Source organism: Neoarius graeffei, chromosome 19 (genome assembly GCF_027579695.1).
Source record: "Neoarius graeffei isolate fNeoGra1 chromosome 19, fNeoGra1.pri, whole genome shotgun sequence".
NCBI lineage: Eukaryota > Metazoa > Chordata > Actinopteri > Siluriformes > Ariidae > Neoarius > Neoarius graeffei.
In genome coordinates this window covers 47,374,224-47,389,351 of record NC_083587.1, presented here as the reverse complement: position 1 = coordinate 47,389,351, position 15,128 = coordinate 47,374,224, and the positions used below count along the sequence as shown (strand labels likewise).

Sequence of the window (15,128 nt, the reverse complement as noted above, 5' to 3'; positions counted from 1 at the left end):
CTTTATCCTGTTCTACAGGGTCACAGGCAAGCTGGAGCCTATCCCAGCTGACTACGGGCAAAAGGCGGGGTACACCCTGGACAAGTCGCCAGGTCATCACAGGGCTGACACATAGACACAGACAACCATTCACACTCACATTCACACCTACGCTCAATTTAGAGTCACCAGTTAACCTAACCTGCATGTCTTTGGACTGTGGGGGAAACCGGAGCACCCGGAGGAAACCCACGCGGACATGGGGAGAACATGCAAACTCCGCACAGAAAGGCCCTCGCCAGCCACGGGGCTCGAACCCGGACCTTCTTGCTGTGAGGCGACAGCGCTAACCACTACACCACAGTGCCGCCCTGCCACAATTTTAAAATATAAAATGTTAAAATATACCTCCCCCCAACACCACCATCATGTATATTGGACAGTAGGCTAATGGGCCAAAAGAACCTGTTATTTCACAGTTTGTGACCCTGCCAACAATCAGCCAGATCAGAGGCAAGAGTATGGGCAAAACTGATGTTTTTTCTTTTAAAATCTGGAAATATCGTAACCAACCAGCCTCCCCTGTTTGAAAGACTACCAGCCGCCACTGATCTATGCACACTCTCGAGTCCTGGTTGTTGTTTTTTCTTTTTTATCTTATTGTTTATCACATTTTTTTTTAATACACCTTTAAAGTGGTAGGCATGTTGTGTAAATCAAATGGTGCTAATCCTCCAAAAATCCATTTTAATTCCAGCTTGTAATGCAACAAAATAGGACAAACACCAAGGGGGATGAATACTTTTGCAAGATACTGTATATTGATCTCTTAATCAGTTTGAATGTTTAACAGTAGAGCACTGTGATTTTTTTTAAATAGCTGACACAGTATATAGAGACCTCTTTATCTAATAAGTCAGCATCAAAACACTATGTCTGATCTAAGCTCTGTGATATACAATAATATAGCATGATGGAATTGTGTCAGCAGTTAATTAGTACTTAATGAATGCCAAATCTCAGCCTTTATCCCTGATTTCATGAAATGTCTTTTATATATCCATCAGGAAGCCATGTGGGATCCAGCCACAGTCTCTATGACTACAGTTATACGACTAACTTCAGACAGTTACCTTTACGGTTCTCTTTTCTCCTCGGTTTGCTTTTCTTTTTCGCCTTTGCTTGTCCTCCCATGGCTGTGTTACGATGATCTCACCTCCCTGATACACAAAACCGTTTTATTTGATATTATTTATAGCTCAGATGTGCATATACAGCCTGGAAACGGAAAAGACGTGAATTAAACACCCTGACTTTTTTTTTTTTCACAATCATATTGAAACAGAATCTGAATTATACACCAGGATTGGCTGGATCTATCCCGGCTCCTGTGCTAAGATTGGCTAATCTCAAGATGACAATCATAGCAACCAATCAGAGCTTGGTTTAAAGAAGAGGCGGGGTTTGTGGAAAACGGGTGGGGGGAAATAATGTAATGCAAATGCTAGCATTTGGGGCAACGTGAATGTTTTGGCTTCCACTTCCGGTAGTGGATGTAATTTCAAAATAAAACCAGGTATGTGTTATGATTATATAATATCTACTAGATGAACATGATGACATGGACATTTCATATGTGAATGAACTGCAAAACGTGTTTTATGTGTGCGTAAACGGACAGGTTTGTCTGAACAGAGTGAGAACAGTCGCGCAATAATGACGTCATGAGTAGGTGATAGTGTTTACGACAATATTCCGCGCCTTCCATTCCAATGCTAATTCCATGTGAATGTCGCCGGGTCTGAAATTGTGGGACTGAAATTGACAAGGTAAGATCTTGTCATGGTTTATAATTGTTGTTCAAAGCCTGTTTGTATTTATTGCGAAATTAATCGCGTTAGAGGTTGAAAAATCTTGTTAGTTGATGGTTAAAGTCGTGGAGCGCCTCCATAGCGACAAGGTCAGAATCCTTCCTTATTGAGAAGCTGTTTATTGGTGTGTTTAATATGTATTATGTCATTTTAATTCTGCATCTTAAAAGCTTTCCTGTTGCGTCTTTAGGGAAAATTACACTTTGTCATGTGTACGTGGCATAAATAAAAACAACTAATTTGCAGTGCTTTGCCTTAACATTCAGGAAGTAGAAGTATTTGTTTATCAACAGTAGATATTTTACCAGTTTTGCCAGTCGACTGATGATATTCTTTCTTTCAGATACTGGAATTGCATTTGTATTAGTACATTTCACATATGGAAAAGTCCTTTCTGTAAGAAGATGTTTCCATCTATGGATAATAGAAGCCTTTATTGGATCACATGTCCACTCATCTGAAGTGTGCCCATGTTTAACCCATCTGGAGCAATAAACACATACAGTGGGGGAAAATAAGTCTTTGATACACTGCCGATTTTGCAAGTTTTCCCACTTACAAAGAATGCAGAGGTCTGTCATTTTTATCGTAGGTGCACTTCAACTGTATCTCATTTCATTATCTCTAGCCGCTTTATCCTGTTCTACAGAGTCGCAGGCAAGCTGGAGCCTATCCCAGCTGACTACGGGCGAAAGGCGGGGTACACCCTGGACAAGTCGCCAGGTCATCACAGGGCTGACACATAGACACAGACAACCATTCACACTCACACCTACGCTCAATTTAGAGTCACCAGTTAGCCTAACCTGCATGTCTTTGGACTGTGGGGGAAACCGGAGCACCCGGAGGAAACCCACGGGGAGAACATGCAAACTCCACACAGAAAGGCCCTCGCCGGCCACGGGGCTCGAACCCGGACCTTCTTGCTATGAGGCGACAGTGCTAACCACTACACCACCGTGCCTGCCTTGAAATCACATTGTATGATTTTTAAATAATTAATTTGCATGTTATTGCATGAAATAAGTATTTGATACAATAGAAAAAACAGAACTTAATATTTGGTACAGAAACCTTTGTTTACAATTGCAGAGGTCAGACGTTTCCTGTAGTTCTTGACCAGGTTTGCACACACTGCAGCAGGGATTTTGGCCCACTCCTCCATACAGATCTTCTCTGGATCTTTCAGGTTTCAGGGCTGTTGCTGGGCAACACGGAGTTTCAGCTCCCTCCAAAGATTTTCTATTGGGTTCAGGTCTGGAGACTGGCTAGGCCACTCCAGGGCCTTGAAATGCTTCTTACAGAGTCACTCCTTAGTTGCCCTGGCTGTGTGTTTCGGGTCATTGTCATGCTGGAAGACCCAGCCATGACCCATCTTCAATGCTCTTACTGAGGGAAGGAGGTTGTTGCCCAAAACCTCACGATACATGGCCCCATCCATCCTCCCCTCAATACGGTGCAGTCGTCCTGTCCTCTTTACAGAAAAGCACTCCCAAAGTATGATGCCGTGCCCCCCCAATGGTTCACAGTTGGGATGGTGTTCTTGGGGTTGTACTCATCCTTCTTCTTCCTCCAAACACGGCAAGTGGAGTTTATACTAAAAAGCTCTATTTTGGTCTCATCTGACCACATGACCTTCTCCCATGCCTCCTCTGGATCATCCAGATGGTCATTGGCAAACTTCAGATGGGCCTGGACATGTGCTGGCTTGAGCAGGGGGACCTTACGCGCGCTGCAGGATTTTAATCCATGACGGCATAGTCTGTTACTAATGGCAAGCTTTGAGACTGTGGTCCCAGATCTTCTCAGGTCATTGACCAGGTCCTCCCGTGTAGTTCTAGGCTGATCCCTCACCTTTCTCATGATCATTGATACTCCACGAGGCGAGATCTTGCATGGAGCCCCAGACCGAGGAAGATTGACAGTCATCTTGAGTTTCTTCCATTTTCTAATAATTGCGCTAACAGTTGTTGCCTTCTCACCAAGCTGCTTGCCTATTGTCCTGTAGCTCATCCCAGCCTTGTGCAGATCTACAATTTTGCCCCTGGTGTCCTTAGACAGCTCTTTGGTCTTGGCCATGGTGGAGAAGTTGGAGTCTGATTGATTGAGAGTGTGGACAGGTGTCTTTTATACAGGTAACGAGTTCAAACAGGTGCAATTAATACAGGTAATGAGTGGAGAATAGGAGGGCTTCTTAAAGAAAAACTAACAGGTCTGTGAGAGCCAGAATTCTTGCTGGTTGGTAGGTGATCAAATACTTATTTCATGCAATAAAATGCAAATTAATTATTTTAAAAAATCAGTGTGATTCTCTGGATTTTTTTTTTTTAGATTCTGTCTCTCACAGTTGAAGTGTACCTACGATAAAAATGACAGACCTCTCCATTCTTTGTAAGTGGGAAAACTTGCAAAATTGGCAGTGTACCAAATAGTTATTTTCCCCACTGTATATCCTCAACATTTTGTTCAAATTAATGAGAGAAGAAACAGAACATACCTCACTGCCTTTCTGCAGTTTCCCGCCAGAGGAAGTGACCTCTCTCGGTGGAGTTGTCATGAGTCTTATTAAAAGTCTTTGTGGATTTTATGCCATTTTATAACAGAGTTGACAAGAACATTGGGACGGATTACTTTTTTTTTTAATTACTGAAATTTCACATAATACAGAAAATACTTTCTATGCAATTGATTTTATAACAGTTAATGGGATGAGCCCCAAAAAACAGACTGTTCGACTGAATTACTTCATGTTTATTCAAGTTGAATGGATGAATCAGGAGTCGAAGACAGCCAATATTGTGGGGGGAGGGGTGGGAGTCATTTAGTTAATGTTTTAGGGATAAACTGAGTCTAAAATGTACATCAAGCATTGCTATTTGTGAAAGTTTGTCATAATTTTCATTATTGTTCAAAACTGATTCAGTAAAGATTTCTTTTTTGGAAAATAACAAAAGGTTTATCTCCGAGATGCGAAATGTATACTGAATTCTAGAAGTGCACCTACGATAAAAATGACAGACCTCTCCATTCTTTGTAAGTGGGAAAAATTGCAAAATCGGCAGTGTATCAAATACTTATTTTCCCCACTGTACACATACAGTGGTGCTTGAAAGTTTGTGAACCCTTTAGAATTTTCTATATTTCTGCATAAATATGACCTAAAACATCAACAGATTTTCACACAAGTCCTAAAAGTAGATAAAGAGAACCCAGTTAAACAAATGAGACAAAAAATATTATATTTGGTCATTTATTTATTGAGGAAAATTATCCAATATTACATATGTGAGTGGCAAAAGTATGTGAGCCTTTGCTTTCAGTATCTGGTGTGACCCCCTTGTGCAGCAATAACTGCAACTAAACGTTTCCAGTAACTGTTGATCAGTCCTGCACACCAGCTTGGAGGAATTTTAGCCCATTCCTCCGTACAGAACAGCTTCAACTCTGGGATGTTGGTGGGTTTCCTTACGCTTCAGGTCCTTCCACAACATTTCGATTGGATTAAGGTCAGGACTTTGACTTGGCCATTCCAAAACATTAACTTTATTCTTCTTTAACCATTCTTTGGTAGAACGACTTGTGTGCTTAGGGTCGTTGTCTTGCTGCATGACCCACCTTCTCTTGAGATTCAGTTCATGGACAGATGTCCTGACATTTTCCTTTAGAATTCGCTGGTATAATTCAGAATTTATTATTCCATCAATGAGGACAAGCCGTCCTGGCCCAGATGCAGCAAAACAGGCCCAAACCATGATACTACCCCCACCATGTTTCACAGACGGGATAAGGTTCTTATGCTGGAATGCAGTATTTTCCTTTCTCCAAACATAATGCTTCTCATTTAAACCAAAAATTTCTATTTTGGTCTCATCCATCCACAAAACATTTTTCTAATAGCCTTCTGGTTTGTCCATGTGATCTTTAGCAAACTGCAGACGAGCAGCAATGTTCTTTTGGAGAGCAGTGGCTTTCTCCTTGCAACCCTGCCATGCACACCATTGTTGTTCAGTGTTCTCCTGATGGTGGACTCATGAACATTAAATTAGCTAATGTGAGAGAGGCCTTCAGTTGCTTAGAAGTTACCCTGGGGTCCTTTGTGACCTCACCGACTATTACATGCCTCGCTCTTGTAGTGATCTTTGTTGGTCGACCACTCCTGGGGAGGGTAACAATGGTCTTGAATGTCCTCCATTTGTACACAGTCTGTCTGACTGTGGATTGGTGGAGTCCAAACTCTTTAGAAATGGTTTTGTAACCTTTTCCAGCCTGATGAGCATCAACAACGCTTTTTCTGAGGTCCTCAGAAATCTCCTTTGTTCGTGCGATGATACACTTCCACAAGCATGTGTTGTGAAGATCAGACTTTGATAGATCCCTGTTCTTTAAATAAAACCGGGTGCCCACTCACACCTGATTGTCATCCCATTGATTGAAAACACCTGACTCTAATTTCACCTTCAAATTAACTGCTAATCCTAGAGGTTCACATACTTTTGACACTCACAGATATGTAATATTGGATCATTTTCCTCAATAAATAAATGACCAAGTATAATATTTTTGTCTCATTTGTTTAACTGGGTTCTCTTTATCTACTTTTAGGACTTGTGTGAAAAACTGATGATGTTTTAGATTATATTTATGCAGAAATATAGAAAATTCTAAAGGGTTCACAAACTTTCAAGCACCACTGTACTAGCTGCCCACTGCTTTGGGTATGTTACAGCGCCCGGGAACAGTTGGGGGTTAGGTGTCTTGCTGAAGCTATGATACAAAGGGAGGGGAAAGTACTGTTTGTACACTCAACTCCCCTCACATTTTTTCTGCCGGTCCTAGAAATTGAACCGGTGTCCCTTTGGGCCCAAGGCTGTTTCTCGAACCTTCAGGTCATTGCTGCCCCATGGAGACTGGAAGGGGTCTCCATTGTTATTGTCAGCACTTTATAACAATCCGTTACAGTAGGCTTGTTGGAATTTGTTTTCAAGGATTATATTTTGACCTGAAATCGAAAATACCTTTCCTTACAAATTGATATATGTATGTGGAAAAGGAAAAAAAAGCCATGGCTAAATGGTTAGAGAAACAGCTTTGGGACCAAAAGGTTGCTGGTTCGATTCCCTGAACCAGCAGGGCAGGCTCAAGTGCCCTTGAGCAAGGCACCTAACCCCCGATAGCTCTGGCAAGTGTGGTGGTGTATCTTGTGTCTGATTAGCCAAAGCAAAACTGATGATGCGATTATCAGTTCAGACAAGAACGCAGCCATAACTAACTAATAACTATAGAAAAAAGTGACGGCAAAACAAGCTTCATTAAACTGCATAAAAACAAAGAAGAATCTCTGACTGTTTTTGGTTCCAGGCACGAAAATGATCATAACTTTTTTTTTTTTCTAAAAACTGAGTCAGCTTTTTCAGGCGTCCAAAATTTCAAGTGCTTTCAAATGATGTGAACATCAGCTGCGTCAATTAAACATATTATTCCTAATTACGATACTGTTTAATAAAAACGACAAAATGCAGGTTTATGCAGAATGCAAAGTCGTGAAAAAAAATGATTTTGCAAAGCCAGATTTATCTTCAAGGTACAACTTGGGATAATTCGCAACAAAAAATTTTATTCGAGTTGATGTCTTAAAGAACTAATCGTTAACCGTTAGTCGAACAGAGTAGTCTGTTTTCGGCTGCTCAAAAACAACTTTCTGATCATCAAATCTTTTTTTTTTTTTTTTTTTAATTAAAATTTCACCAAGGAAGATTACAGCTAAGGAATGATATAAATCATCATCATCTCTTAAATTGTGGTCATTAGTGTGCGAATTGGTTTATCAGGGATTAAATCCAAGGGAAAGTTTCACCAGATAAAAACTACACTTTTATTGCAAGAGAACTGAAAAAAATCGAAAGCACAATGAAAGTATTCTTCTTGCATAATGAGTGGAAAAGTGGTGAAAACCATTCAAAACAGCCAACCAGAAGCGAATTTGCTGGGACAACTGTCAGGAAGCGGTGGCCTCACTGGAACAGTACGACTCGCCAGCTAGTGCACCTCGCTGTCCGAAGATTGTGGCGTGCCTTGTTACGGGGTCTTCAGGACGGAGGAGTTCAGTTTCTTGGGAACACAAGCTTCTTTTTGTCTAACTTAAAGGAACAGTCCACCGTACTTCCATAATGAAATATGTTCTTCTCTGAATTGAGACGAGCTGATCCGTACCTCTCCGAGCTTTGCGCGACCTCCCAGTCAGTCAGATGCAGTCAGACGCGCTGTTACTCCTGTTAGCAATGTAGCTAGGCTCAGCATGGCCAGTGGTATTTTTTGGGGCTGTAGTTAGATGCGACCAAACTCTTCCGCGTTTTTCCTGTTTACCTAGGTTTATATGACCAGTGACATGAAACAAGTTCAGTTACACAAATTGAAACGTAGCGATTTTCTATGCTATGGAAAGTCCGCACTATAATGACAGGCGTACTAACACCTTCTGCGCGCTTCGGCAGTGCATTGATATCTGAGCTCCATATCAATGCGCTGTCGAAGCGCGCAGAAGGTGTTAGTACGCCTGTCATTATAGTGCGGACTTTCCATAGCATAGAAAATCGCTACGTTTCAATTTGTGTAACTGAACTTGTTTCATGTCACTGGTCATATAAACCTAGGTAAACAGGAAAAACACGGAAGAGTTTGGTCGCATCTAACTACAGCCCCAAAAAATACCACTGGCCATGCTGAGCCTAGCTACATTGCTAACAGGAGTAACAGCGCGTCTGACTGCGTCTGACTGACTGGGAGGTCGCGCAAAGCTCGGAGAGGTACGGATCAGCTCGTCTCAATTCAGAGAAGAACATATTTCATTATGGAAGTACAGTGGACTGTTCCTTTAAAGTGAGGGAAAAACATGCTATTGTGTAAGTGATAACAGGAATCTGAGGATGTTAGTCAACATTTAATGTAGATATAAATTCTTTTTTTTAAGCTAAAAATTTATGTATGTATTTGTATTTAGGTTTATCTACCTACAGAAACACTAAAGGGCGAAGTACATGTAAGCTTACTTACACTGCATCGTTTGGGCTTTACTTTGGGGGTTGATCCTTCAGTAAAGTCGTCCTTTTCAGTTCTTTGACTCGTCCTTGTTTTTCGGTTTTCGCACTTTTTACGACTAAACACAAAGACAGAGTGGTTGTACAGTAGGCTTCTTGACTTGGATCATCAGACTTTACTCCAGCACTGAAGTGTGCAGAACATAGGCGCGTGTTGTCTGTCGGTGTAAAATTTTGACGGCGAATTCTGTCTAATCACGCTTTTTGATGCTTAGCTTCTTGAGGTACTTTATAAAACTTTCGATCAGGAAAAGTCGTTTTTCCCTTTGTGAATTTGAAGAAATTACCTGGTTAACCCCCAAGGCGCAAAGCATTATGGGTATGTGAAAGTAGTCAATACCTCTCTACCCAGAATTACACTTCTATACCCGTCTTTCTGTCTAATTTGATTTGGGGGGGATTCCCTACTTTTTACTGTCCTTGCTGGGAATCGAACTCAGGACCTTCTGCTTTGAAGTACACCACTTTACCACGACGCCACAGAGGAGTCAGTTGCAATAAAGAAATCAAATATTCCACTCGATGACCCTGTAACATATATAAGGCTTTTACTTCCTTGTTTGTCATCTAATGTTTGACTTGTGTGGTGGTGTTTTGTTTTTCTCTCTCTCTCATCACCTTCCTCATCTAGCTTCTCGACCGACATGCGGATGCCAAATCTTGATTTCTAGTCCCTCACTTGCTTCGCTGAAGATTTCCCCCAAATGGCCAGCAGGTTTTTGAGCCGGTGCGCTCGCCTCTTGGCCGTATGCCCCCAGGCCTCTTCAGCCGCCAGCCGTCTTCATACGCTCACAGCTCACCCGCTCACAGAGTATCCACCATGGTCCCAGTCCCTAAAGCTACCCTCCATCAGGCCCCTGAATCTGAGTGCTGGTCCGGCGCAGGCAGACGAGCAAAACACGTTTACACGCACTGAACTGGATATCCGTGTCGAGAAGACGACGACACCACAGGAAGTGCTATGCTTGTGGGCAGAACGAGGTGGCACGGCCAATCAGGCAGGCATGTGTCTGATCCAACTCAGCCGATTGGCAGTAGAAAAGAAAGATCTCGACAGAGCCGATATCCTTCAGGACCCTCGCTGTGTGGATCTGCTGGAGGCTTTGAACTCTCAGGTAAGTGATGGTGCAGGGAGGTGTGTGTTAAAGCAACAGCGTGTGGATGCTAAAGCTGTTCGGCTTCCATCCACGTCATGGGATTCAGATAGTGGTTTTTGAAGATGTTTTATAGATTGCTCAGATATTAGAAGATACTTCGTCCCATATAAAAATGACAAAGGAAATCAAACCTCAAACTGCATCCACTCAGATTACTCACTGTTCTTGCTCAATATATCTATAATACTCCATTTCTGTAAATCAGCGCCTTGGAATTATTAAGTGTTCGACAGTAATTATAAAGTCGCCCCCCGCACACATGCACAGGCACTTCAGTGTGCTTTCCATAGCAAAATGAAAGAACATAAGGACTTTTTATTTTTTTAAAGACAAAAATAAGATGTGTTGGTAAATATAGCTGCGAGTGGCGATCTGTGGGGTCCAAGCACCGCAGCCACAGTGACCAGTTCTTGCCAAGTTACAGTGGTGCTTGAAAGTTTGTGAACCCTTTAGAATTTTCTATATTTCTGCATAAATATGACCTAAAACAACATCAGATTTTCACACAAGTCCTAAAAGTAGATAAAGAGAACCCAGTTAAACAAATGAGACAAAAAATATTATACTTCGTCATTTATTTATTGAGGAAAATTATCCAATATTACATATCTGTCAGTGGCAAAAGTATGTGAACCTTTAGGATTAGCAGTTAATTTGAAGGTGAAATTAGAGTCAGGTGTTTTCAATCAATGGGATGACAATCAGGTGTGAGTGGGCACCCTGTTTTTTATTTAAAGAACAGGGATCTATCAAAGTCTGAGCTTCACAACACGTGTTTGTGGAAGTGTATCATGGCACGAACAAAGGAGATTTCTGAGGACCTCAGAAAAAGCGTTGTTGATGCTCATCAAGCTGGAAAAGGTTACAAAACCATCTCTAAAGAATTTGGACTCCACCAATCCACAGTCAGACAGATTGTGTACAAATGGAGGAAATTCAAGACCATTGTTACCCTCTCCAGGAGTGGTCGACCAACAAAGATCACTACAAGAGCAAGGCATGTAATAGTCGGCAAGGTCACAAAGGACCCCAGGGTAACGTCTAAGCAACTGAAGGCCTCTCTCACATTGGCTAATGTTAATGAGTCCACCATCAGGAGAACACTGAACAACAATGGTGTGCATGAGAGAGTTGCAAGGAGAAAGCCACTGCTCTCCAAAAAGAACATTGCTGCTCATCTGCAGTTTGCTAAAGATCAAGTGGACAAGCCAGAAAGCTATTGGAAAAATGTTTTGTGGATGGATGAGCTCAAAATAGAACTTTTTGGTTTAAATGAGAAGCATTATGTTTGGAGAAAGGAAAACACTGCATTCCAGCATAAGAACCTTATCCCATCTGTGAAACATGGTGGTGGTAGTATCATGGTTTGGGCATGTTTTGCTGCATCTGGGCCAGGATGGCTTGCCATCATTGATGGAACAATGAATTCCGAATTATACCAATGAATTCTATAGGAAAATGTCAGGAAATCTGTCCATGAACCAAATTTCAAGAGAAGGTGGGTCATGCAGCAAGACAATGACCCTAAGCACACAAGTCGTTCTACCAAAGAATGGTTAAAGAAGAATAAAGTTAATGTTTTGGAATGGCCAAGTCAAAGTCCTGACTTTAATCCAATGGAAATGTTGTGGAAGGACCTGAAGCGAGCAGTTCATGTGAGGAAACCCACCAACATCCCAGAGTTGAAGCTGTTCTGTACAGAGGAATGGGCTAAAATTCCTCCAAGCCGGTGTGCAGGACTGATCAACAGTTACCGGAAACATTTAGTCGCAGTTATTGCTGCACAAGGGGGTCACACCAGATACTGAAAGCAAAGGCTCACATACTTTTGGTACTCACAGATATGTAATATTGGATCATTTTCCTCAATAAATAAATGACCAAGTACAATATTTTTGTCTCATTTGTTTAACTGGGTTCTCTTTATCTACTTTTAGGACTTGTGTGAAAATCTGATGATATTTTAGGTCATATTTATGCAGAACTCTAGAAAATTCTAAAGGGTTCATAAACTTTCAAGCACCACTGTACATCAAACAAAAGAGGCTGTTAATTTTCATGATTGAACAAAGTACTCAACTACATTACTTAAGTCGAAGTGCAGATCCCACTGGTCAAATGTTACTCCGATACAAGTGAAAGTTGTACAGTCAAATTTTTACTTAAGTTAAAGTACTGAAGTACTTGCTTTTAAAAATACTTAAGTATTAAAAGTACATTTCCTGTCAGTGCATTGTTGTATTATTGCCACAACGCTTACAATACCGAATGCCACTGAAGCGACTGACTAGATTTACAAAATGAACGCATGCTGTGCCATTATGGTGGTTTAATGTTAAGCTAGCTAGTCAGTGACGCGCCACCTGACATGCTAGCAAACTCTTTTCAAACTCAAAATCATATTGGGTATCTAACGCTACTAGAAAATAAAGATTTCTACATTCTGTTTATATGGCAAGATTATGCTAAAACATTTCTGAAAGGACTTCAGATAAGTTAACGTTATTCATGTTAGCATAACTCCATTTTTGCATGCTAACTAATAGTGTCCACGTTCACTAGCTATGTGTAAATGTTAGCCGTGGACAAGGCGACGGCAGCTTGGTGGGCAAATCCATAGAACGTCATTTGACTAACCAGACTGCATAGCTATCGCAACGTTATCGCTAGCTCTAAAAGCACAGACAACTTCATGGCAAGCTTTCTCTTGGAATAAAACGTTTATATACCTCAATATGCTTCCGCCGGTTGGACGGCGAGTTTTTTAGGCTGTGATGTGGTTTGTTTTAGGCAAACAAAACAAACATTTAAAATGAAACAATTCTTTAATCCTTTCAGAAAACTGAAACATGGGTTCATGGCCCATGAGTGCATGCATTCTCCAGAAGAACCGCCTCCTTCCATTCTGCCATCAACTGATCGTGTTAAATAATGATGCAGAGAAATGATTGATTTTGATTTTATCCAGTCTATGTATGTGACGTGACCCTAGTGATTACTGATAGGCTGTCTCAGTCTGCGTTCACATGCACATCCAAATCGAGCTACTGTCGGTAATCGAGCTAAGGGTCCCAGCAGGGGTGCCAGAGAAATCCAATCCTACATGCACACAAGGAAATCGAGCTATTGTGTGAGGTACATTGTGCACCCGAACCACAGGTGACGCTACACGCCCCATCGTGTTGGTACACTTCCGGTTGTCGTCATGAAGAAGAGCTATTCAAGAGTATAAACAAAGTTATCAGTTCCGTGTTCACAAGAAGAACGACGACGAGGACAGCAACATCGAGATATATATTCAACTCCTTAAGCTGAATGAGCATGAACTCTATCTCCTCATTGCTCCAGAAGTGCACATTTCTACTACTGTTGTCATGCCGACCGAGGCTGTTGTGTTTCCCGCTTGTGGTCTCGTCACTTGTCACTTCTGGAAGGGGCAGTGCTGAAGTAAGCAGCTCGACTACGTAGCTCAATAGGGTTTACATGCACTAAGTAGCTCGGCTACAATCGCATAATCTAGGTCATGTAGCTCGATTACGAGAAATCCAGTTCGGTTCGATTTCAGCCGAGCTAAGGTGTTTCCATGGCATTTAGAACTTCGATTTCAGTCGAGCTACGGCAGAAATTCGATTTTCTCTATGTGCATGTAAACGCACTGATAGTCACCTGCGAAAAAAAACAATCACGTTTTAGAAAAGAAAAAACATCCACTTTCAAATTTGCTTCATAGTAACGAGTAACAAGGACCTTGATAGAAATGCAGTGGAGTGAGAAGTACGATATTTGTCTTTCAAATGTAGTGAAGTTCAAGTCATAAACTACCGTTCAAAAGTTTGGGGTCACTTTGAAATGTCCTTATTTTTGAAAGAAAAGCACTGTTCTTTTCAATGAAGATCACTTTAAACTAATCAGAAATCCACTCTATACATTGCTAATGTGGTAAATGACTATTCTAGCTGCAAATGTCTGGTTTTTGGTGCAATATCTCCATAGGTGTATAGAGGCCCATTTCCAGCAACTCTCACTCCAGTGTTCTAATGGTACAATGTGTTTGCTCATTGCCTCAGAAGGCTAATGGATGATTAGAAAACCCTTGTACAATCATGTTAGCACAGCTGAAAACAGTTGAGCTCTTTAGAGAAGCTATAAAACTGACCTTCCTTTGAGCAGATTGAGTTTCTGGAGCATCACATTTGTGGGGTCGATTAAATGCTCAAAATGGCCAGAAAAATGTCTTGACTATATTTTCTATTCATTTTACAACTTATGGTGGTAAATAAAAGTGTGACTTTTCATGGAAAAAACAGAATTGTCTGGGTGACCCCAAACTTTTGAACGGTAGTGTAAGTTTCCAAAAAAATAACTCAAGTAAAGTACAGACGCTCAGTGTACTCAAGTAAATGTACTTCGTTAATGTCCACCCCGATGTTAGCTCAGTGCTGACTCTGTCAAACACCTGCTGAAATCTGATTGGCTGATAGCCGCCATTTTTATTCAGTAATTCAGTCTGGTGTTTGGGCGGCACGGTGGTGTAGTGGTTAGCACTGTCGCCTCACAGCAAGAAGGTTCCGGGTTTGAGCCCAGCAGCCGGCGGGGGCCATTCTGTGCGGAGTTTGCATGTTCTCCCCGTGTCCGCATGGGTTTCCTCTGGGTGCTCCGGTTTCCCCCACAGCCCAAAGACATGCAGGTTAGGTTAACTGGTGACTCTAAATTGACCGTAGGTGTGAATGTGAGTGTGAATGGTTGTCTGTGTCTATGTGTCAGCCCTGTGATGACCTGGCGACTTGTCCAGGGTGTACCCCGCCTTTCGCCCGTAGTCAGCTGGGATAGGCTCCAGCTTGCCTGCGACCCTGTAGAACAGGATAAAGCGGCTACAGATAATGAGAATGAGACCTGCGTATTTATACGAAAATAAAATCCAAAATCCGCTTTCAGATTACAGAAATCACCTTACCGTTTCAAGGCTTCACAAAAGACATCCATCCACGTCCTGACCTGCGGATTGATGTCCTTTTTTTTTTTCTGCT

At 41.7% G+C, this 15,128-nt stretch overlaps 2 protein-coding genes across 4 annotated transcripts in view; one reads left to right on the top strand and one right to left on the bottom strand.

The window, feature by feature from the left end:
* The window catches only part of si:dkey-12j5.1 (uncharacterized), a 192,627-nt gene extending 191,339 nt beyond the window's left edge, over positions 1 to 1,288 (bottom strand). For both annotated transcript variants that reach the window (XM_060900199.1, XM_060900200.1), the window contains exon 1: positions 1,113 to 1,288. In XM_060900199.1, the coding sequence (XP_060756182.1) occupies positions 1,113 to 1,173 (61 nt within the window). In that variant the 5' untranslated portion in view covers positions 1,174 to 1,288. The remainder of the gene's footprint in view (positions 1 to 1,112) is intronic.
* Positions 1,289 to 1,719: 431 nt separating this feature from the next.
* tbrg4 (transforming growth factor beta regulator 4) overlaps positions 1,720 to 15,128 on the top strand; it is a 57,489-nt gene continuing 44,080 nt past the window's right edge. For both annotated transcript variants that reach the window (XM_060900198.1, XM_060900197.1), the window contains exons 1-2: positions 1,720 to 1,808; positions 9,576 to 10,059. In XM_060900198.1, the coding sequence (XP_060756181.1) occupies positions 9,649 to 10,059 (411 nt within the window). In that variant the 5' untranslated portion in view covers positions 1,720 to 1,808; positions 9,576 to 9,648. The remainder of the gene's footprint in view (positions 1,809 to 9,575; positions 10,060 to 15,128) is intronic.